This window comes from Neodiprion pinetum, chromosome 2 (assembly GCF_021155775.2).
Source record: "Neodiprion pinetum isolate iyNeoPine1 chromosome 2, iyNeoPine1.2, whole genome shotgun sequence".
In the NCBI taxonomy this organism is placed as follows: Eukaryota; Metazoa; Arthropoda; class Insecta; order Hymenoptera; family Diprionidae; genus Neodiprion; species Neodiprion pinetum.
The window spans coordinates 27,190,730-27,216,408 of record NC_060233.1 but is presented as its reverse complement, the minus strand read 5'-3'; the positions used below and the strand labels follow the sequence as shown (position 1 = coordinate 27,216,408).

Sequence of the window (25,679 nt, the reverse complement as noted above, 5' to 3'; positions counted from 1 at the left end):
GTATTCTCATGCCGAATTTAATGCGAATCTTTATCACTATAAGCAATATTGTATGTTTAATTTTTATTAAATTTTGACTTACAACAATATAATAAGTGGAGTACCGCATAGCTTACGTATTATGTATTTATATTACACATTTAACAGGTATTCAATACTTATCATTAGTCATTTATAGTAAGTAAATCGAGTTTGTTGTAGTTATTCTTAGAAATTTGCAAACTGCAGTCTGCAGAAACAATTTAGATTATTTTTGTTAAGTCAACATCGAGGGCTGAGAACCAAAACTGCGTGACTCGCTGTTTTTTGAATACGCGATATAATCAATACATATACTTGTTATAATTTACAATTAATAAAATTGTGATCTAGCAATAAATATATCAATGTTACCAAAAATTTAAGTCGTATCTACAGGGTGTCTGAAAAGTTCCGGGACGGTTGAACAATTTTAAAACTTCGAGTCGTAGAAAAAATTACGAGTACCAAGGTAATATGTAGAATTGTTTCTCGACTATCAGGTCGTGACCTTGAACTTGACCTTGACAACGACATTCAAGGTCAAACCAATTTTTGCAAATGGGACGCCATGTTTTTGACCCCGGAAATAAAATAGCGAAAAATTTAACGGTCCGACATGATCTTGGATACTTCAAATTTTGTTATCCCATTTTAAAAAATCGGTTTAATCTTCGAAGTTACTTTGAACGTCATTGTCAAGGTCAAATCTAAGATCACGACCGGATATATAGCGTGGGAAAAATCCTACAATTTTAGTTCCCAACGATTTTTCTACGACTCGAAGTTATGGAGTTATTCAGCCGTCCCGAAACTTTTCGGATAACCTGCATAAAGAATTCACTCACGCATAAAAACAGCTTCTATTGATCAGAATCGAACAAGCAATGTAAATTTTTCCATGAAAATGACAGAATAATCTAACATATGTACGTAGTTGTTACTATAATAAAGTTTGCGTTTGAAATTTAACGTTTTTAACTTCATTTTCCTGTACCAGGCGCTTTTCTTTAAGCTATATGTAATTGGATTAGCTCAAATCAAACTTTAAAAACCTTTGTTTTATCATATTTTTATTTCACGATTCAATTTTACGACCCGACTGTACGTTATAAACATCTTTAATGCATTGATGTGAGTTGTAAATGGGCATAATGTAGGAAGTATTGTCAGAGATTTTATAGAGAATTTCTTAGTCGAAAAATAATTCATGAAGTTTACACACTCGTCTGTTCTAATACGTTGCGTTGTATAAGTCATGAGACGTCTCTGTGTGAAAATCAACTAAGGATTTCGCAAAAAAAGTACAGATATCTTCGTACATCTGATGTAACGCCTAGAATATACTCCCATCAATTTAATAATTGGGCAATTCTGATTTAGTTATCAGGATGTATATGCACAACCATCATAACCGGAAGCACATGTATTTTTCTAACGTTTACCTATCATGCCCAGTCATTGTTCATATATATATTAATTGTGTATTATAAAACGGAAGATGGAACAACCTATAGTTTATACCTGTACATATCACCTATATTTATACAAGTCAATATTTTATATAATTCATATTGCATAATACCTTAATTACGCGAGTAATAACAATTACTTATAATATTACAAACAATCGTCTGAATTCTAAGAATAATCGCATGTGAAGCTACACATATCTGCGAATGAAATGTTTCCGTTACAATACCATATTTGGAAATTGCGTTCACATTAGCATCGACCTTTAAATTCCCTTCAAATTACTCCTGCATACTATTATGCAAGGTATTATAGGTATAGTATTATGCGAGGTGCTGCAAAAAGGATAAATACCTAAAATCGGAAACATTTTTCCTACCAGAAAAAATGTTTGGTAGGATTTTCGACGATGAATCAGATGGAAGAATTAGATATTGGGCGCAGACACATTTATACGCTTAATAGAGTCCAAATCAGTTTTTTATTCCCCCCCCCCCCCCCCCCCCCCCTCCGGTTCGGATTAGGAACAATTGTTTCATTCCGTATACAAAAAATTTGGATTCAATGTTAAGAAATCTGTACCTCAATCACGAATCGCAATGAGTAACTGATTCCTTGCAGATAAGCATTCCATTGAGCTGTTCTAAACACCAATCTGCTATAGAAAGGCTAGTTTCTGTTTCAAAAATCAAAGTGAGTTTAATAGAGTCCAAATTTTACAAAAATGAAACATATATTTTACATCAAGAATCGAAAATTGTTTTTAATTCAAAAAATAAACGCTTTTCACTTGACAAAAGGTTATTTGGACTTTATTGGGCCTAATGATAAAAAGTTGTTCTAAACGTGAGTCTGTCAAAAGAAGGGATGGGGGGGGGGTTATATATTTTTTTTCAAATCGATTCGGGCATTATGGACTCGATAAATAGGTCCAGACCTAAAATGTATTTCTTCCATTTTACGTATTAGCTTTTATGTGAATCTTTTTAATCTGATGTGAAAACCATTCAACTGTTTCCAGTTTTCTTCATACCGTAATTCGTCGGATATGAATATTCGCTTCACTACTCAAACCGTATAAACGAATTAGACGCATTCTTTGTACTTGGAAATTTTCCTTAAATACAACTCGACGTTTCAATAGTTTTTAAGGTATTTTAAAATTTTTTTAACAACTGAATTGTATACTTTGCGACATGACTTTATTATCTCAATTGCTTATTGCTAGTCTGGGTATAAGAAGTCCGATTAGTCACAAATCGAACACTGTACTATCTACTACATTTTAAGATTTGAGCCAAACGACTGTAATTGTTACTGTGCAAATTTTTAAGATTTGCAATCACTGCACTCACATGAAAATTATAAGAAACCATAATATCTGACAAAATTATCTTCGACGCATTTCGGCAGTAGGTACATTATTATAGAACGGATCAGTTTTGCAAAAATTTTATGCCTCGAAAAGAGGAGATTTAAGTTTACTCACAAGGTTAGCTGAAAATTAGAATGAGGCAATACGAGGTATCTTCCGATTGAGCAAAATGTTTCAATTGCTTTCCTCATCGCGGGTTGCAAATCCCGTGAAATATACGAAACGCGATGAAACGAACTTGCATGAATCATTCGTAGTCAGTTTAATTTCCGAAATCTCTATTCCACTTTTTATATGTATATTTTATAGAATTTTATATGTATAATATTCAAGAAATATCATAAATCAGTACAAACGATGTAATATAAAATAATTGCAGTATGAAGCTCTCATCACAATCGATCTAATATGTTTTAACTGACGAAATATGTGCTCTGACCCTTAAACTGTGTGTATTGTCTACCAATATCACAACAACGAACACCATGACGGACGTGAATTGCGTAGAATTTAGGAAAGATGCTACTTGGCAGCAAAACCACGCCTAACCAAAAAAACTTGAACGGTTCTTTCTCGCTTCGCGTAACGAACGCGTATATAATAATTGAAAAAACCAATCACTCAACGCCGAAAGTCTGTTTTTACCGTATTTTTCGCAGCATATTTAGTCGAAGGATTGAAATAAAAGAGTATTAACTCGCGTGAATTTTTTTCTACCTTAATATTCGTGTAATGTACAAAAAACGATCAGCTGTTTACTCTTTCCAGCGCCATATTGGTTATTCCCGATACCCACAAGATTAAAGATTAAAACTATTCAGATGAATTCCCGGCGAAATTTCTAAAACAAACTTCGTCACGTATGCAACTTTTCCAGATCGACTGATGAATTCTATTACAGTTATGTGAACATTTTAGGCGATCTAAAATACATTTCTGGTATCATTATTCATGACGTATATCGAATTCCCATCTTTCAGATACACTTTTTTTAGATCACGTGACAGAACCGAAATTAGCGCTGACATCGGATATAAGAATCGCGAAAATCGTGATAGGTATGCGACATCCTAATAGAATGAAGAGAACTTGAGCAAAGAACAGGAGAGCATCCGTCCAGTATGAGTAATAAAACAATTAAATGCACAATGTACGTAGACACATACGTATATAGAACATCTTAAGGCACTGGAGTAGACAGTGAAAAAGAATAATGCCGACACAAGATTTATTAATCGTTTTTCTCAAGCTATATTGGGGGTCTGAAATTCCCAGCCAGTGCTGCAATTCATTAATACGTGATAAATTGAGTTTAACATTTCATTCTACAGTCAACTGCACAAGTCTTTACAGCAGTGTAAAATTTTCGAAATAAAAATCGCAGTTTTGAATAATTTATCTTCAAGCTTGCAGCTATAGGAGCGCTCCATCTCTTTTACTTTAATCGCTTAGCCGCAAAATGCTTTATAAAAAAAATTCACAATTCACAACCCAGAGTTTCTCGATAGTTTTGACATTTCTAATAGTGACGGAACTTGATGCGCGGAAGGATTCGCTATTTTTTTTTTTTTTTCATCTTCTTTTTGACTAGAATATTACAGAAGTTACAAATATATGTTGTTTAATTTTACAGAAAAAATATAGTATGGACGATATTGCGGAATGTTTACGATGACTTAATACTGCCATAAATTAATATCTTTTTTGTTTTAGTTTGTTTGTTTGTTTGTTTTTTTTTTTTTTTTTTGCACTTTACATTAACTTGGCATACGCGTGGAATTGATTTTGTAACATTCCGATTAAACATATTAACGTACATCGTACAGCTGCAAATTATAGGTGTATATATACATATGTGATGTTATAGTTATATTCTTATATTTATCGACATTGATTAAAGCAGGACTGAATAATTTTAACATCGGCAAAGAATTGTTAGTTGATTTCGCCATAACGCCACAGTTTTATTTTATATTCGTCCATCTTTTTTGTTCCGAAAAAAATATATGTATATATACTTAAAGCATCGCTGATTTATACGATTGAAACAATCGATTCTTTCGTTTTCAATTGAAACAATTGGTTCATTATTACAATTTGTGAGACGTATAAGGTACAAGTTATTTACAATTTCTGTGCATTATATATTATATAATCCGGTAAAAAAAAAAAATGAGATAAAACAGAACATCAATAAGGCTGATCTTATATCAAACGATAATGATAATACTACAATATATAAAATAATACATGTTATACACATTTAAATAATTTTCTATTATCATATTATAAGCATAAAGTTCTCCAAAATACCATTTGTTAAACGTTATATATTTATTATATACATATATATGTATATCTATATAGTTGGAATGTTTTCTTTTTGAAGCAATATTATATTAAGTACATATGCCTCCCGATCTCTTATTGCTAATTGTAAGTAAGAAAGATAGTTTTTCCTTTTCTTATTTCTTTTTCCTTCGCTTATCTTCATATTGCCAAAAAAAAATATAAAAAGTTATATTATGTTTGTTTATACGTCAGTTTAATACCCATCTTTGCACGTACATACCTATTGTAATAATACTTCTTTTTGTCGAATATTTCTTCTTTCACAAATTACAAAAAGGTGTTTTGATCTTAGGAATGTATACAGAACTGTAATACTACGTTGCCACAGTTCTTCGGCACTTTCTTTAATCTCTTTTATTTATTTATTTATTTTTTTTTTTTATCATAAATGAGCAATTGATTATAAACCTAGTACAACTCAATTCTTACGATTAGCTGAAGTTGTTGAATAGTGTAGGAATTTGGTGAAAAAAAATGAATAGCCTTGAAACTAATTACTGACGACGGAGTTGTGCCACTTTTAAAATCAATGGATCGAATATCAAAATACGTCAACTATTGCATAATTGTGTAAGGGTCGAATTCAAGAGAAGGAATGAAACGTACATACATTACATGTGCTGTGTGAAAACATAAGTAGATATTCGGAATACAAGTATACGTCAACTTGTTAATCCCGCAACGTCTATCATGAAAATATCTATTAAAGTCCGGGTATAAGTGTTACATATAACACACAGAAAACTTCATATTTCTTAACAGAAATGTAAATATGACGAAATCATGACTGGCTTATCAATTGTCTAATACTAAAATAATGACTCAAGTAACTTAAATTTAGGAAAGTTAATTTTGAAGGTGAGAAAAATTTTTTTCTTGTTCTTTATTGTTAGTTTTTAACTATGGAAAACGTTGCAGCAATAACAAATTAAGTATTTTCACAAAATTCATTCGTAGTCAAGTGCATGTGTTCTCAATTTAACTCATTGATGGTATACGCCAACTTTAAGTTAATTGGACTTCAACGACACGTAGCGCAGATTCCAAGGTGGCACCATTTTAGGCACTAGTTTCTAATTATTTCAATTTTATTCACTGATTTTAAATTGAAATGAAAGAATAAAATAAAATGTAAAAAATGAGAATTTGAATTCGAATGAGAAGATCGGTTTTAGAATCAGAATGCAAAGAAACATTGTACTATTTAACACTTATCTTTCATTTAGCTTTGGTGGGCTCGTGTCTTTGATTTTGAGTTGAAAATTTTCGATAACAAATGCATAAAATAGTGCCACCGACTACCATACGATTAAGTAACGAAATGAATGAAAAATTCAACAAATATTGCTGTGAATAGAGAAAAACTTTTTCACCCGGTGAGTTTCTAAGACTATGCTAATATAACTTATTATACAAATAGATACGACACATATCACCCGAGTGTCAGGAAAAAAACTATACGTGTAAAAAACGAAAACTGTTTCAGAATCAAGAGCCTCGCATTTCCAAAACGCTCTTATCTAAATGCATAATTGCTTTTGTAAAGACAAAAAATGTTCGAGCAATTTTTACAAGGACGCAAGTGAAACTTGGATCATTTTTTAATACTAGTTCATAAACTCGTAATTTATTCGATACTTTCTAAAGTTTTACCATTTTCCTAATTTGCGAACAACTATTTCATCAGATACCGAATGGTATCGATTTTACTTACATAGATTAAGAAATTGACCAAACAGGAGCTTTTCAGCTCGTTCTTTGCTTAACATACAAACGTCTAATAATAAAGAATAACTGAATTCCAACAGGAATAAGATAATAACTGGTAATATTGAGCACAAGATTTACAACAAAAAAAAAAGGGACTTACACTACGATGTATTGTCACAAAAAAGAAAGAAACAAAGTTAACAACATAAATTATATGGAATGTATCCTGTGAACTGTGATGCGATAAGGGAATATAAATACACTATCTACTCTAGAAATTTAAAATCAAATAACTGGTGCGGCGTTTGAAATATTTGAGATAACACAACTCACTGCGCGCTTCACATCAAGACGCAGCAGCCCTTATCCGATTGACTATCTGCAAGGATGTCGCTGGTGTTTCCTGTGAACCTCTGGAAGTCTCTGGTGTTTAACTCTGAGCCGGATATCGAAGAGACGGGCGTCGGTACTCCGTTGCCATTGGCGTCCACCGAGTTTGTGGGTGTGTGACGATTCTGGGCCCTCTGCTTCTTCAGGTCCGAGAGTGATTTGACGAACACTACAGACACGTGTATGTTGATCTTGCCATTAGCATCGGTCTCGGCTGTGTAAATGGAGGACTGCTGGTTGCCGACAGGCGGGTCAGGCCCTGCGACTGCCGAGGCAAATATGTAAATCCAAGGCTACCCCCGTACTCAAATCCCTCTCACATTATATTATACTATATTATATTATGTTATATATACATCTCCATATACCATGTTAACGTAAATATGCATGTATGCATACTAAGTGTACAGCTATTACATCTTTACATTTACAAACGTATTTCAACACGTACTTACTATCCCTTCACCCATGACCCCCACCCCCTTCTTACATTATATGCGGCGTTAAAATTCACTGTCCACAATGCCAATTTTATAACCATTCGAGTGTATATTTATATGTATATATATATATGTATTTATGGAAGGGGGAAAAGCAAAGTAGAACATTTCTGGTAGACTTTTTTTTGGACCCTAATGAAGAAAACAACTAAATTCAAAACTACGACACTAAGAGTGACTTTAAATGAACACTCAAACCGTCGATTGAAACGAAAAGGAGCTACTGAAGGTTACTCAAATAGCGAATAAAAATTAGTTGCGTAAATCATGTTGCAGCACCAATGATAATAGGTATCCTTAGATTAAAATTTAAATACGTCATAATTGGTTAAATTTATCCTCAATTTTTTGAGATGAAACAAATTTCTATTTATGTAAGTTTTAAAGTTTTGGAATAAAGAAGCACCAAAAAACGAGGCGTGTTGTATAATCAATTAAATTTTGAGTTAAAATTTAGAGCAGAAAACAAGTAATTGTAACATAATATTACATAATTCCAATCAAGTAACAGCTTATTCTAACTGCTGGAATAAGTTACGCAATTGGCAAATGTAGACAGTTTATTCGACAAAGCGCTAATAGGTTTGTATATAGGCCAGGGTAAAATCGGTTTGTGTATAAAAATCATAATATGAATATTTCTGTAACCAATAAGCGATTAAAAATTATACCCAAAGAGTTAATGGAATTTGATTTTTAATATTTGACTGATAGTAATCACATAAAATGGTAATAAAGAGTGCCTGAACTTATACTATTTGTAAATATTATGCTGATATGTTTATCACAATTGACTAGTTCACTAAACTAGGTAATTACGTATTTATTTGGTTACATGATTTTTTTAGTCTTCTCTGTGAAAATGACGACTTAGTCGTAAGATTTTTTTTTTTTTTTCAATATATGCATTTCATTTCCTTTTTCTTCTTTCCCCTTTACGTTTATGTTTAAAATAAAAAAAAAAGTTGTTATTTCTCGTGGGATGCGTTTCGAAACGTGATGCAATAAATTATTTCTGCTTAAAAACGGAAAGAAATATGTATACTAAACACTAGAAGGACAAATACGGGTACTTAAAACGTATCATTATCAAAAGAAAGATGAAGAAAATCTCACGAGTACAAGCTCATTGTAAGGCAAACCACGGGTAGGTTAATTTATCCTTACCAAAATACCAACACTGAAAGTATTAAAGAATCGCACAAAGCTAATTACTAAGTGGAGGATCTATTTTTGAAAACTTTATTATTACTGTGTTAATTATTATTATCACTACGTGTTATATCTTATATAGTTACCATCCTTGCCATTAATATAGATATGCAATCAAAAAAAAAAAAAAAAAATAAATAAATAAAAAAAGAAAGAAAGAATTGTACAAGAATTCCAAAATACTAAGATTTACAAAATATTTATTTAATTATAATTCTACACACGCTCGTGGAGAGCCTTTATTTATTAGGTTCAATGAAATGATCGGTTCGTTTGAATATGGAATTACACTATTAGGCAGTTATCTTTATATGTAAATATGTATCACCGTATTCGCAAACGAAGTTCTAAAATTGGTGGATTGAAGTTTGAATGAATAATTACCAAGATGAAAATTGACTATCAAAAAGCTAATTTACTCAAGACACTATGGAGAATATTGTAGGAAATCTATCTAAGGATCAATTTCTTTCCTAGTTACAAAAAGGTATAAAACTTTGATACTGAAAAATTTAACAAAACGACGAGATTTAATCCCAGAGATCTGGGTATACTTAGATTTAACGGCTCACGACCGCCATATATAAATAACAAATACTAATGGATGATCTACTTCAAGTGTGATAATAATATGAAACGTGTATTAATATGCAACTTATTCGTAAGTCCATTTTTACGTATATAAATATACAACTAGTGTCCTAAAATCTGTACTCATGCATGCTCAACCATGCTAGAAAATGTGTAGTGTAATAATTCAGCAAATCATTCAGCAGGCTGATAGTTCGAATATAGATTATTATTTAGTGGTCTCATATCTGTTACTGATAATCCCACAATGCTCCATTTAGTAGATAGCTCTGATATTGCAAAGGTTTTTATCTTGCTATAAGAAAATACTAGTAAAACGAAATAAAATTATTTCCTCGAGTCTTTATTGTTATTCGATTGTTTCTTTCAATTATGTAAAAAGCAAGCATTAATTCTATGCAAATAGATACTGTGCAATACTGTTACTTATTCTGTGAGCTTTTTTTTTTAAGCTTCAAATTAAGAATACAAATTAAAAATCTTCTCTTGTCGATAGTTAAAATAAGTAAAAAGCGATTCAGAACTTTTATAAAGGCAAAATGGAGAGATAGAAAGAGAGGTAGACAAAAAGAGAAAGACAAAGATTGAGAAAAAGAGTGCATAAATGAATCGAAATAAGATATATTTAAAAAAAAATATATATATATATATATATAAATTCTTCGGAATATGCAAAATTTGTTGTTTATTATGGAACGTATGATTAAAGGAATAAAAATGTGAGATAGAAAACTAACCTCGGAATTATATCGGGAGCGCACAGTAATGGAAAAAGAAAAACGACAGCAGGTAAATGATCGATAGCTAGGTATTACGTGACATTCAACATTATATTTACAAATTTGTGTATATGTACTCTACAATACTGGTTAGTTTTACATTTTCTTATCTTTTCTTTTCTTTTCTTTTTTAGCTGTTTTCATTTCATTTCAATTTTTCATTTATGTTATATTTCATTTGGCACATAGCGAGCTTGAAAGATATATTAAAACTTTCCTACAAATAATAGACATGTACGATAGTACTACGTCTCACCCTGTCTTTCGCGATATTAGGTCTACAATTATTATCATCATTATCACTATTATCATTAAGTTAATATGATAGAATCACCGAAAATTCTTCTCTTCCATTATATAGTTATGTAAGTAGATATCATTCTTATAATAAGTATTGACTTCATTGTGTGTGCTACCAAACGTTCTACAAAATAAGCTAATTGTGAGTATAAATGAAAAAAGAAAAAAATGTGGGTCAATAACGAGATATACTTAATGACTTACGTATAAATTGCTGGTGATTGAAGTATGTATCTAATTATTTCGTTTCTCTCTATCATGACTTTGAACATTTTTTTTTTTTTAGGTCCTCAACATATGACACTACATAGGTACATGTATAAGGAAGTGTGTAAAATATATAATACTCAAATTCACCGTGGAATTCATGCATCAACGTGAATTTATGCAGCATCGGTTGATGCCAAACGAAAAATGAAACTAATACAGATTAAAATCCACGAACTAATTGGAATGGAGATTAAATTTTGATTCCTAATTGAAGGGAAGCCTCAATTTCGATTAAGAAAAATTTATTCTAACACCGTAATGAAAAACAATCTTGTATACTGATCGGTCAAAAAATGTTAATCATATACTTTGTTTTATTTTAATATCTGAAAGGATTTACAATTGATTGCTGAAACTTTGACTTTGTATAAAAATGAAATTCTCATATGTTTTTCTGATTCGAATTCACTAATTCCAGTTAAAATTTAATAGTAACAAGTAGAAACTTGGATTCTTTATTTTTTTGTGGTGATGATATGAGAAGAAGTCTACATCACAGCTAATCATTGAAAAGTTCATATCACAGATATATAGAAAATTCACAGTGAAACGCATGTAATATTTTCGTCCTGTTTGGAAAAATAGTAATAATTTATGAGAATCGGATATCAACCAATCAACAATAGAAGTTCTCTATAGACTAATAACGCGAGCAAGAATTTCAGACTCTTCACCTTTTTATTCTTATTTTCAAGAATTATATTTTCAAACTGGCCACAAAATTCCAAATTTTTTTAACTTGAAATTAATTTGCGGATTATTTGGTAATCAAAAGCTTACATCAATCGTGAAATGGATTAACAATGTTGCAAAGTTCACGTTTGTCAAAACTTTCAAGATTTCTATTCACTTTTTTATTTCAAATATGGTGCTTTGCATAAAGAAACGAACAGAAACCAGATGCGATGTATTTGCGCCGTTAAAACGTTTATATAATACTTTTTCCGAAAGTATTTGATGACCTGATACAAGACGTTCAGATATTCAATGATTCTGATCGCAATTCCAAGTTTTTCAGATCCTCAACTCTAGCCTCTGGAATCGCTCATGAATTTTACCAAACTTTTATTTGGAATAAGGAAGACCCGTGAAAGACTTTGTGGTAAAAAATGTCAGTGAAACACTTTATGACAGAAACATTTTTCACCAAAACTGGGCCGAATCAGTTTTAGTGACTTCAGTGAAAGGCCTGGAACCTATTATGCTCAACTGGTATAGGTTTATCACACTACAATTAATATCGTTTAAAAATTATGCATGTACGTGTACGTAATATTAACGGTAGTTACGAAAGAAATATTATGTATGGGTTTTATGGTATGTGATTCGCAACAAATATCGTTAACCGAGATTCCCTTCTTGTAACCAAATTAAAATTTTCTGTACTACCCACCTACCGCAATAGTCCACTAAACCACAACCAATGCAAGCAAAAGAAGCCACGGAATGTACCTGAGTCCTTATCCACGTCTTCATGCATAAACGAATCATTGTCCTTCCCTTCGGGCCCTCGCCTCACCGCAGGAGTTAAGCTGGTCGATTCTGTGTCTTCCGAAGTTGCATCGTGTGCGTTGGTGCTATTCTCTGTTGGTGTTATGTTCTGTGTAGGTGCACCAACGTAAGTCTGAAAATTCAAAATTCACATAAAGCACATACTAGCGAGTAAGGATTTTCAGTAGCAAATATTATATTGTTTAACGATAACTGGAAAATATCTTTAACTAAATATGGTTTGAAAATATTTTTTATAATGGTTGTACAAGTTTTGAGAAAATCTCGTATCTCGTTTAGAATAGTTTAATTCAAGAAAATATGTCACACCTAGAAGAGAAAACCACAATCCACTGAAAGTTTATTGAATCGATTAGACTACCTGCTGTGCTTGTATCCTGAGCCTAGCTTCCTCCTGAGCGTCTTTTTTCGTGGTAAGTACTTTGTCCCTGATAGATGTTCGCCGAACGCTTTGCGTTCGCGTATTTATACTCTGAGATCTTCGTACTCTTCGCTTCTGGGCTTCTTGCAGTCGTTTACTCTCCTGTTCGGTTTTCAGCTCCATAATTCTCTCTCTCAGTTCGGGATCCTCGCAGATGTCTATGTAAATTCATTAAAAATTAGTAACGATGAAATGATAAATTACATAAAATTAACAAACTAATTAAAATTGACTATCGTTTTTAAGAAAACAGTTTTTACACATTTCGTCTCACATGCCAAAGGAATCGAAATAATGAATTGAATCTATAAATTATCCCACCACATCTTTTGCAAGTGTATCTAGCTGACAATGACAATTTATTGAACGTTAAATACCAAGATGTCAAAGTTCCCTCTAATCTTTCATCATGTATCTGTGTAATTTACTGCTATTTGTTACTATAAAGTAAGCAATAAGTTTTCATAAATTTCTTTGGTTCTAAGTTTTGATAAATATTCACTCATCTTTGGAAGTAAATACCGTCCTACGTATAACTCACGTTGGCTCATTGTCAGCTGAACATACAATCTGTCTCTGCGTGGACAATTGTATACAACTTAATTTTTTCGTTGGCCTCCCTCCAACCCCAAAGTTTAGAACATATCTGTATACTTGGTGAACAGAATTTGCAAGCGACAAAGGAAAAGTGTACAATATATTCACCGGCAGGAGTTTCTTCGTGTTTATTTTTCGCGTTCAGGTCAGCTCCATTGTGTACCAACAACTCAAGCACCTCGAGCTGTAAACCACATGGTAAAATCTTGTCAATAATATTTATAACTAGAGACATTCGTCAGTAAAGATCGTGCCAAAAATAAGTGAATTGTCATTTCTGCATTTAAATATAAAATAGATTACACTTGAAAGGGATAGAAAACTGCTGTGGTAAAACTATTATTAGAATAAGATTTGTCTCTTTAAATGTGAGACTGGCTGACAGTTTTCTAAGTTAAAAACTTTCATCAACAGTCACTCACGTGTCCCCAACAGGCAGCTGCGTGAACAGGTTGCCATTTATCATTGTCCACAACATCGGTTGAAACGTGCTGATCAAGAAGAAATTCAACGACTCTGAGGTACCCGTTTGCTGCTGCTATGTGAAGCTGTAATGAAAAATAATTATAAGTAGCAAGTTTTCTTGACGATACAATTATGGAAAGCGGTAACTTTAAATTAAAGGTGTTGCCTAGGTCCAACTGAGTTGTACCACATAGACGATCCTTCGTATTTACCTTCTTGTTTGCGCAATTTCTAAGACAATGCTAATTTCTAGTAGCACTCTGGGTAAATGACACCCTTAATCTTACTTCCAAAGTTGTTGCACGTTAATTCACGGTACCAAAGTGACAATACAATTGAACAAAACGCGTTACAATAGATTTTTTGAGTTCAAATTCACTATGTCTGAATGTAGCGCACGTTTTTTGCGTACTCACAGGTGTAGCACCTTGATGATCGGTATATTCTAGGTCACCGCCTTGGGCTGCGATCTTCTGCAGGTCTCGCAACATCTGCACCTCAGTTCCAGCCCTAGTTTCGTCAATTAATTCTTGCGTAACACCGCGTCTTGCCATTTCACCTGAAAAATATATTTTCATTAATAAGAAAGAAGATTAAAATCGACTACGACGACGTTTTTGAATTTCCTCGCCAAAATCTTTCAGCGTCGTACCTTCTATGCAGTCGAGGGTTTTCTCATCCTCGCATATGTCGTACGGCATATTTCCATCTGCGTTGACGGCCAGTAAGTTAGCACCCCTCGCAATTAGGTAGCGTACTAAGTGAAGATGGCCGCAAGTCGCAGCAGCGTGAAGTGGCGTCCACTTTTCACTGTCCTCCGCATTGACGTTTGCCCCAAATTCAACGAGTATTTTCATCATTTCTTCATTGTCATCAATGCAACATTGATGCAGCGCGGTCAATCCATCCTCGTTGGTAGAATCAGGATTCACCTCTTTCTTCAAAAGCCTTCTCACTAATGGGCGCAAGATATATTCAATAGATATAAATATACACTGCCCATTGATAATTCTGTCCTTTTCATTTTCATAATACATCAAGAGAAAAAAATCAAAGGCGAGGAAGGATTTTGCCTCGCTACACTACCTTCGTCGAGATCGTTTCTAGCCGCAGCTTCTAGAAGCATAACGCTGTCGCTAAAAAATATGTGACGTTTATTGCTTGGGTGTTTATTCTGGTGACGGAGCCATTCTTTTTCTCGATGACGCCATTGCTTCAGCTGCTGCAGCCTCCGATGACGTGCCAAATGGAGTCGTTCCTGAGTCGTCAATCTCTCAATGTGCATCATCTCTGCTACCAAGTCCGAGTGCTCCATGATGGTTTGTTTGGAACTCTTGCAGCTATATTTACCTGGAAATATTAAAATGATCAATAAAGACAGCAAACTACCATCAAAATCGTACATTTCAAACACAAGATTTTCATTAGTACATCGAAACAGAAGCGAATGTCATCTTTAGTTCACTTTATTCAAATCTCTTAAAACCTTGACAACATATATAATCGCAATGAGATCAGCACTATATTTCAACAGGCGACAGCTTACATGACATGGAATGAGGCACAGGTTGTAAAAGTAGACAAAAAAAAGGTATCAGATATGGGCTTTTACTTTGGCTGAATTTTCATCGGAAACCTTTCTTGTTAAAACGGAGAAACTTTAGGTTTTTCTAAGGGATAATTAGACTAAAAATAAAAGTGTTTTAGTGAACAGTTATCGGTTTTGCTCATTTTTGTTTCCTATCGACATACTTTCAAGGTAATTTTCCAGGTTTGAAAATAATTTTAAAATTATTACCCACACAGAAAACTTGCGGATAGATTCATATACATCGGAGAAAAAGTACATCAACCGAAAATATGTTATGTAACGGCCTTAAATTGCACCGTATGTTCATTCCGCTGATTATTCTCCTCCGAAGGAATACTGAACTAAAATGACTGCTACACTTATTGCAGTCCTGAATTCTTATCATAAATTTCAAACCGCTGCCACCTCTAAATCTGAAGATTATGTTTTTCAAATGTAGTAAAGGGACAATTTTTTCCAATCTACATACATTTATTAACCTGACAATAATTCAGCATTTCTATGAGTAAACCCAAGGTTTACGAAAGAAAGAAACAGACGGTCTCATTTCAGCCGACTTGATTCCAGACAAATTTTTCACGTAAAAGTATCGAAAACAATTAATAAAACTTTAGCGAATAAGAAGCGGTGACGGTGAAGCTATATTATGATTGAAATTACAAATCAACGTTTGCAAATACCTTTGCGGCCGCGAGCTTTGCCGGCAAGTTTAGTTAAGCAACTTGCTCCCTGGTGAACCCTATTCTTCATCATTTTGCTCTGGATTATTTATAAAAACCAGCGTCGGTTTCTCGTCACATTCACTATTCCTTACTTTGCACAGTTCAATAATGACTTGAAAAAATTATAACGATTCTCTTCGTTGTTAGTAGGTGCGTGGCTGATGTAGACCTGCCTTCTTCTATCATACACATCGCGCCTGACTCTCATCACGCATCTACGACGTCAACATCCAGTCTCACCGAGTTACATATTTATACTTATTTACTAAGCTGCCTTTGTCTGCGCAAGGTTTACAAGACCGAGATAATGTTTTGTGAAAAACAAGCAAGACACAGCAGCAGCGTAGCAAAGATTCGAGATACCACAGAAATGAAAATACGCAGAATTTTTTGCATAACTAAGCGATACGCATAGACTTTCCAAACCAAGTGTATTAATTAATTCAATCTTCGTTATCCCTTAAAACATGTCTCGGTTGAAAACGGTAAAGACTATCGAATAAATATCACCTTGATGGTGAAGTACTTTTTTTTAGATAATGTAAATCAAAAGATCATAAAGCAAATGACCGTCACTTAATTTTTACTCTAGAAAAGTTTTTTCTGTGAAAAGTGATTGAAACCTAATTAGCTATTGGTGAGTATAAAATGGTAAAATTATGGCTAAATGTTACATCATTGATTTGCAATTTTGTTTAGTATCAAGTATATGAATCAGTATTATAATTCCGACGAACTAATTTCGGAAGAATTAATTTATGAGTAACGACAAAATACTAGTAATATTTCTTCAAAAAGTATAGAATCATATGATTTCAGAGTTGCGGAAAAAATGTTGCTGATTTCTCCTCAAATGTAACTCACTATGTATTACTTCTATTGAAGATGCACAACATTATGAAACAAATATATTTTCAAAGGAACAGAAAATTACATAATTTGAAAAATCAAGTTTTTTCTGCTAGCAAGTGTCAATCAAAAAACTTACTAAGAATTCAATTCAATGAGAAAACTTTAGGTCGTTACTTACATTTGCTACGTCTATTTACTATTATTGATAATTAATTCCTAGTTCATGTATCGTGTAGAATATCTATATTAGGCGATAATACGTTTCATATTGCCAAATTTACTAACATAGAATATTACTTAACACGGATGGACAATAGTTGTTTTTTTTTCGAGTAGTAATGTTTCAAGGAAATTATTTGTTCCTCAAATATTCACGTAAGCGGTGAATTATGAAACAAAAATAAGATAATTTTATAAAAACGTTTGTTTGTTACGGTTCTTAGAAGCTGCGCGTAAAATTTCATGTAAGCGATAAGTTTCATTACTCTCGCCAGAGAATTGAAATTTAAATGTGCAGGATAGATGTAACGTATATTCAAATTTACAATTAGAATTCGCTACTAATTCAACAACAAAAGCGCACTGACCGATGATTTTATGCTGAATATGACGAAATGACAAACTGAAAAAAGTGACTAGTCACCAGTCCTGTTATCGGTAAGAATCTAAAATTATCTGTGACGACATAAAAGGACTAAAATTCAGCACAGATCAAAGAAACATTTCAACCCATGTAATTTAATGTATATTTCATTTGTAGAAAACGACGTGTACTCTTTCAATTGTCTCGACATTTATAGATTTTTCAGAATATCGAGGCTTACGGCTATCCCGTCTTAGCTTAACTATCCGATTCTCACACTCTCTCCCCCTCTCTAGAGTTAGTTGTGTTTCATAAATGAGATAATTTTCTCCATTCTGTACGAATGAACTATTTCTAAGATGGTAAAAGAATCCAAATTTGACTAAAATTGTTTCAATTCATGGCACACTAGACGCCCTCTATCGATACTTTTTCGTCGCTCTGAGGATTATCAACTTTCATTTTTGCGATTACTGTTTCTGCCAATTTTTTGGGCAAGACATGACCAGACAACTTAGAAATTTCCAACGCTTCTCTTTAAGGATGTACCAGACATACACGACAGTGAAAGAGCTGTGAAGACGGAAATATCATATAACGAAGGTTTGGAAATGCAATTAAAGTTCATCAATTTAAATTTCATTGATACAATAACACAGAAAAAAAAATTTTTAAATCAAAAATTTCATCTAAACTAGCTGATCTTTTGATGGCTTTGAAGAAATCTCAATGTTTTATCATTCTTACAATGAAAAAACTGTACTCAATTTTATATGAACCAGGGCTCACTTTTAACGTAAATGAATTCTCTAGAAATCGACAAACTCATATTTTTTATTGGACTTCTCATTTGAGGTAAAAGAAAAAAAAAAAAAAACATGCTTAGTGAAATCATTTCAAGTGACGAATCGTAAACCAATGCCTTAATAAGAAATGCTCCGTCATTATTCAAAATCCGACTTTGCGGATATGTCGAGAATTTATTTAGAAACAAAACAAGCCCTAGATCATTATAATTGGTCAAACGACGCAATTTATTCATCATAGAAATGATTTGATAATGGAATGTTTTCAAAGGTACCGACAATTGTGCCATTGTGGCTAAGATTTATGGTCTGTTAAACATTCAAACCTTCGTTATATCATATTTCTCTCATTACAACTCTTCAACTGGACTGTACTTCTAATATATCGTAATGGAGGATGGAGTATTAAAAATCGATAATTTATATTGCTTTTATTACAAGGCAATCCTATATTGAATATTTATCGAAATTATCATATTTGTAATCTACTACGGTTGTACAATTTAATCAGCTTCACCGGCCAGGAATATGGTAAAAACCTGGTTAATCAGCCAATGGTTTAACCGATTAACCGGTCAAGTTCGGCAAACCTTCCGAAATGGTTTAACCAGTTAATAGTTAGATACGCAGAAAATCAATTAGATTAAAAATCAACCATTCTTTTAAGTGGTTGACTTTCAACCATTTTCATTTAACAGTTAACTGTCTTGGCTGGGTAAACCGGTTAAATTGTACAGCCACACAATCTTTGAATATCTCTTGAAGAAAACAAGAATACAAAGTACAGAAATTATAAAGAAAAAGCTCAAATATCGATGCTGCATTTCAGGTCGCTTCAAAATGGTTAAAAATCTAGTAGATTAATTCGATTCCATTCTACGATGGCTTACTTTATTCGGAAAACTATTTTCTACAAAGTCAATGAAACAGATTTCACAGTCGTTACGACATTGCCAAATTCCCAACCATAATCAATGTCAGTACAACGCTGTAAAATCAAATATTTAACAATGCCAAGATAATAAAGAAGATATTTTCAGTAAATTCATATAAAATAGTCTTTTGAATAGAATGCGTCATCGTACATACTGAAATTGATCGAAACTACTAGATCTCAACCAATTTTGAAGCGATTTGTAGTAACGCATCGCTATCTAATTGCAAGCTTTTGTTTATAATGCCAGTATTTTTTATTTTAGGGTTTTTAAGTATATCTTTGTAGCCTACGAGTATCATACTGTGATAAACACTCAATGACTATCTTGTAATAAAATTGATAAAGAATTACAATTTTTTGGCTCACGATCCTTCTGAAATTCATTATTTGCGTAAAACTAGCAGCGAGATGTAAAGAAACGAGCTTCCAGCTGTTCCGCAGGTTCAAAAGATAGCTTATCTGCTATCACATCGTTCCGTTACCACATCTTATTACTATTCTACTATACTGTATACCTATTACTATTCCCTGAAATTGCATGTTAAAAATTATTCCAATTCTAGCTATTCTCCAATTCTCATCATCAATGACATATGATGTGCTTACTCTACTACAGATAAGAAATAATCAAAATTCGAAGCGTTAGATCTTGCGATAAATGTCTAAAAACTACACGTAAAATATGGATAAAAACTTTTCAATATCATTGTCAACAGGTTGTGATAACTTGAAATCAAACGCGCCAATTCGATCGCAATGCAAATCACTTCGTTGATACGCATTCCGTTGTGTTTGCCTCCAAATACATAAATATAACATTTGACAACGAAATTCGCAGCAATTCCAGTGTAATTCATCGATACAAAGTTGTGAGCTTGATTATTGGTACTTGATTACAGAATACAGCAAAGGGAGGGAAGAAATTTAGAATGTAGAACAATCCACTAATACAAGCAGTCTAAAATATGACAAAGACCCAAAAAACTCTACTCTGCTTATCAAAGTTCTCCAGCCAAGGCAACAGAGGGAAAACATTGCGCGGACCGTTCTTGCACGTATAAAGGCACGTTACATTCACATAATAATGCAGGTATAAAAGGCCGCAAGTTTCATGCCTACGTTGGAAGAAATATTTTGCTGCTTGTTATCTTATCTAGTCATCTTTTATTAGGCTCTTATAATACATAATTGGAGGTCTTAGAATACAACGGCTTAACAAATGTGAAACAAGCAAAATAGGAAAACGAATTGAAAAGTAAAATGTAATTAAAATGCAATTTCTAAATGTAAATTATCGATAAAAATAGCAACAATTATAAATGCAATACCTGAAGGAAAAAAAAAAAGATAGAAATATATAATTATCCACATGTGCAGTACTCACGATTATTTCTTCCTTTATTGTATCACTGGCCGAGGAATAGATTGAAAAGTAGAAACCATAAAGAATCCTCCACAAGCGAGTTGGTAAGGTAATTGGAATGCAGCTGTCGACGTTGTTTCTCGTTTCTTCTTGCAATCAAAGTATAAATCAATCTTTCAATGTTACTATTAACAGTATTTTATCAACGTAACACTCACTCGTGGAAACTTACTTTCACAACAAAAAAAAAAAAAAATGTACCCTGTATTTCTAGTTTGATTAACGAGTTTTTAGCTTTAAATTTTCTGTTTCATTATTTACGGTACACGTAACGCGTATATGTAATGTAATAACCGTGTACGTTGAGAAACGTTAATAATGTGGCAGGTTTCGTCTTATCTTCTTATTGCTCTCTATTCCTATAGTTATTGTTACAGGGAAGAGAATTAGGTGCAATAAATAGATTCATTTTAATTTATTAACGTTCTACACACGCGAGACTCAACGAGACCCGATGCATGCATGCTGCACTGTCTCTTTCCCACACATCCGTACACACACACACACACACTCAATCATGCATATTGCACGCAGTAATTGACACTGTCTCGTACCTGCCAGAATTACTTTACGGTGTTCACGTTCCGTGGCAGGTTATATTTCGCGGCGGCATTATCAACCGTCGAGTGCGTATTCACGATACGCGGTTACACATGAAAGAACCAGAAGCCCGTGAACGGCATACCTGTTTCACAGGTATTTGTAATTATTTCTCGAGCGAGGTTTGCGGGGGTCTTCTCTCCCTCACTCACTCACTCACTCACTCTCTTTTTCTCTCTCTCTCTCTCTCTCACTCGATATATCTGCGTGAAAGTTGTTCAAATTTTAACAGCGATACACGGTAGGTAAAGACTTCTAAACTTCGGAAATAAGCTTCTGCTGCGGTACACGTCGCTCTGTTTTCCCACATCTTCCGCCAAGTCTAACAATACCGTATCTCATTTTTATCAACGCTCGGTACATCTATGATGTGGATATTGCATGGAGGAACCAAAAACAAATGAACATCTCATCCCATAATGATTTACAGCAAACAAACGAACGCCGCTTTGTGTTGACGAGCAACGCGACGACTGCGCGCGAACCGATTCAACAATTTGATGCCAAGTTGACGTTCGATTGAAACGGAAGTGATTTATATATACTCTTGCAATGAACATTGAAAACTTGACAAGGTTTTGACTTTTTCATATGGTTTTTCTTTGTGCAGATTTTCGACGCGTGTTTACTCGGTTATCCGTTAATTATCGCAGTTTTTAGTTTCGGATGGTTTCGGACGCGTGAGGTACTGCGAATTATCTGTATACGCTAGCTGCGTAACATATCTATGTGTGCTTGTAAGACTGTCAGCGCCATCTACTTGAGTTTTTTGGCGATCGAGCGTGTATGTATGTACACAGGCTCGCACAGTACTTCAAGTTAGTGCTTTATGCACAGGTTTGCGCAGGTACGCAGCTGGCGTACACATTGTTCACTCGAGATCGGTTATTCACGTATAATTCAGGCAATCGTCGTTGTAATTCAAAACCTTCCAATAACTGAATGAACTTTGAACAATTAAGGGATACCTCGTACTCGTGGAAGCCATCGTTGTTACGACATAATATACGTAGAAGTATCAATTAATACCGCAAACCTTGACGGTGATTTCGTACTTTGTTCATTTTTTTTCATTATCATCTTTGCTTGCATCTCCGTGACCGTTCACGATGAACACGCCACCGACCCACGGACGTATTCATTTAGCTATCGTCGCTGGTGTTTGCGCAACAATTGGCAGCTTGTTTGGAAAACTATGCAGTGGCGTTGAGATCACGTCGACGGTGAGTGGCGGGCTGTTTGGTTCGCGAATGGCGAACGTTAACGCGGGAAATTCAAACGGTCGAACGATAAAACTAGCGCTTTTACCACACACTTTTTATCGCAGGTCCTCCTCTTGCTGAAATTTGCTCTTCTCGTGGCTATGATGACAATCAACACTGCGGGCTGCACTTTGTTCGTCAAATCTCTGCAGGGTAGCGGGTCTTCGTTGCCAGCTACCGTCGCCAGTTCAGCTACGAACTATTTCTGCTCAGTAAGATAGCACCACAACTTGTACTCTCCTCCCGCAAATTTTCAATGTCAAGACTATTGACACGTGTCGATTGTATCGCCATCTCGAAACACCCGAACCTCTCCTTTGGCCGCGGTTTTATTAAATCACATCAGCATTCGGCAGCACTTTGCCATTCGTATCTTATCTCGCTTAATCGGTAGCCACGTCACCTTGGCGTTTTTGGCCGCTCCGCTCTCCCCCTTAGAGTTATGCAATTTTAAATTGATATCTGCCGTACAAGTCAAGGGACAGCGGGAGATATGCCTGGAAAAAATGCACGAGTGATTTGTTTTCAATTTTGTGACATGTATTATTTCCATTTTGTTTGTTGCTTATTATTTCCCAATCTACTAAAATTATTGCTACTCAAAAACTATGTGTCTTTCTACTAAGGCTCTGATTGGATTTCTCGTATTCGGAGAGTCGACCTCTCTACTGTGGTGGATAGGAACCACGTTGGTTCTCTGTGGATTGCTGCTAATCTGCTACGCACCACTGACCAAGATCGACCGTACTACGAAATTGAAGCAACGATAACGAGTCTTCGGTGTTTTACGATTTCATTAACAATCTGTACCTCCCGGATCACGACATGTGTATTCGTAAAAATATATTGTAACTCGTTTGTACTAATGAACAAACACCGATGTATTGTTGAGCATTTGTATAAGATGTTCAATTTTACGTTTGCCGGTGTACGGACCGGTGTCATGTGTCAACTGGCATGATTTAATGGCTATTGATACTTGATCTTTGACATGAATTCATCATGAAAAGTATTTTCACTCAAGAAAAAATGATTACTGTACATATTTCATTCTAGCTTGATTATCTTAGGTGTTACTCACGCGCTTACAAATAACCTCAAGTATTTGAATGATGATGTTTGATGTGTGTAATTTATCACTAAATAAAACTCCCATCTCGTAGTCTGTTTCTAATTTTACCTTGACCAAACGACGATTTAGTTGTAAGTGATAGAGATTTATTTGTCTTTGGAACGAATTTCACATTTATGAAGCGATTTCCACCAACTCAGCCACTTTTTTTTGTATCCTCTCGGATCTGTATCATAATTGGTCCCATAGTAGTACTACTTGAAAGTACTCTCCGTAAATTTTTTCAGATTTCTTAATTTACTCGTTTCGTAAATGGTTGTTTTTTTTTTAAATTCGTATATCACGGAAGACTGAAGTCGGACCAAAGTAATACATGTTATATTTTTGATGTCTTCAAAAAGGCTATTGTCAGCGAAAGAAAAGGGAAGTAATTTTTTTTTCTTTCAATGCCACACCTCTTATTTTGCTGTAAATTTCACAGGGTATTTGGCAGCGTATTATGAAAGCGGGCGGACAAGGAGTAAAAAAATATTTGAGATCCCATCGTGAGGGACGACGATATAGCTTCGATTTTAAACACTAAATTGTTTGAGAATTCTATACACAAAAGTGTATTTCATATCAAAAAATACTAATTAAAGAATTACTAATGAGTAAAAAAAAATTCGGCACACGTTGATTTGAGGGTGTAGATTTTCGTTTTTTTTTTTGCAATTTTTTTTTCAAATTAATTATTTTTCTAGATCAACGAAATGAAAAATTGTGTATTTTGCGAATCTTTAATTTCGCATAAAAATCAACATTTTGTGTTATGCCAATTTTTTCCTTACAGTGAGTCATCTTTGAGAGCAAAATGTAAATTGACAATTGACAAAGTTTTTGAAATTTTTGATAATCATTAGTGAAAATCAATGAGTGCAATAAGAATGAAAAAAAACCCTTAGGATGAAGTTTCACGTTGAAGAAAGGAACGCTATGGAAAAAATTTTTTTAGTTACAACTAGGAGTTGAAATTCGGAGTACTTCACATCCTAATACGTACATGTACTGAGATGTGAGTAGGTACAAGAATGCTGCTGAATGGTGAAACAGAATCGATACAGATCAAATAATACAATTACAGTAACATTAAGATGACTCAAACGAGGTCGATTTACTTCGTGCGCCGTACGAGAATTTTTTGGATGACCGTTGTTTACACATACATGAACGACAGACGCAGATCAAGTTTTTAATAAAAAGTAAGAAAAAAAATTTTCAGGGCACGACGGACTCTCTCCAGAAATGAAATTGTGTTATTTTTTTTTTCTAAATCACTCTTCATCCCTTAATTTCACCTGTATTGAATAAATATTTGATTATCTATCAATATGTATGAGAAAAAAAATTTACATTACAGAGCAAATGGCTTTGATCTAAAATATCATTTTTAAAAGATGTTTAAAAAAAATGTTCGTGCCAATCCCACGTTCATGCTTGAGAATGGAACCTGACCTGTATTTCTCACGGCATAAACGACCTAGGCTACACATATGTAGGCATCTACAACGGTATAGGAAAGCCGGTCACACCCTTGCGGCTAATTTAAAGTACAGTAAAGATTTATTAAGCAACATCTCTATAACTATGAAATACGAATGATTCTGAGTGAATTTGGATTTGAAAAAAGCTTCCGTGGCTAAAACTCTGACAATAATTGGACTCTGGTATATTCGATCCGTTTCTATAACATTTTTTGGATTATTTTGGGCGTCGACTGAATCGTACCTGTGTAAAAAAAAAAAAAAAATCTCAAGAACATTGGAACCGGTGCAAAACCACCAGAAACTTAACATTCCTATCGTTCTGGACGTAAAACCTTTCCTC

At 33.8% G+C, this 25,679-nt stretch overlaps 2 protein-coding genes and 1 long non-coding RNA gene across 10 annotated transcripts; 2 read left to right on the top strand and 1 right to left on the bottom strand.

Moving 5' to 3' along the window:
• Positions 1-48: 48 nt before the first annotated feature.
• On the bottom strand, positions 49-22,198 carry MYPT-75D (Myosin phosphatase targeting subunit 75D). 6 transcript variants are annotated; one of them, XM_046610746.2, is made up of 10 exons: positions 21,434-22,198; positions 20,841-20,968; positions 15,052-15,315; positions 14,618-14,920; positions 14,382-14,524; positions 13,923-14,048; positions 13,609-13,684; positions 12,844-13,061; positions 12,423-12,594; positions 49-7,583 (listed from the first exon to the last, which is right to left on the bottom strand). In XM_046610746.2, the coding sequence occupies exons 3-10, from the start codon at positions 15,278-15,280 to the stop codon at positions 7,270-7,272; spliced, it is 1,581 nt and encodes a 526-aa protein (XP_046466702.1). In that variant the 5' UTR covers positions 15,281-15,315; positions 20,841-20,968; positions 21,434-22,198; the 3' UTR covers positions 49-7,269. The 6 variants fall into 6 exon arrangements, with proteins under 6 accessions (XP_046466702.1, XP_046466701.1, XP_046466703.1 ...); XM_046610745.2 differs by having other exon boundaries at positions 20,841-20,965; XM_046610747.2 differs by lacking the exon at positions 21,434-22,198 and adding an exon at positions 21,052-21,376.
• LOC124211568 (uncharacterized) lies at positions 13,646-20,782 on the top strand. 3 transcript variants are annotated; one of them, XR_011176326.1, is made up of 5 exons: positions 13,646-13,698; positions 13,915-14,021; positions 15,007-15,284; positions 16,429-16,915; positions 20,356-20,782. It is a non-coding gene; the product is annotated as an uncharacterized lncRNA (long non-coding RNA). The 3 variants fall into 3 exon arrangements; XR_011176325.1 differs by having other exon boundaries at positions 16,429-20,782; XR_006881479.2 differs by having other exon boundaries at positions 16,426-20,782.
• On the top strand, positions 21,962-23,903 carry LOC124211567 (transmembrane protein 42). Its single transcript, XM_046610762.2, has 3 exons — positions 21,962-22,702; positions 22,807-22,953; positions 23,368-23,903. Exons 1-3 carry the CDS (start codon positions 22,589-22,591, stop codon positions 23,509-23,511), a joined length of 405 nt encoding a protein of 134 aa, XP_046466718.1. The 5' UTR covers positions 21,962-22,588; the 3' UTR covers positions 23,512-23,903.
• The last annotated feature ends 1,776 nt before the right edge of the window (positions 23,904-25,679 follow it).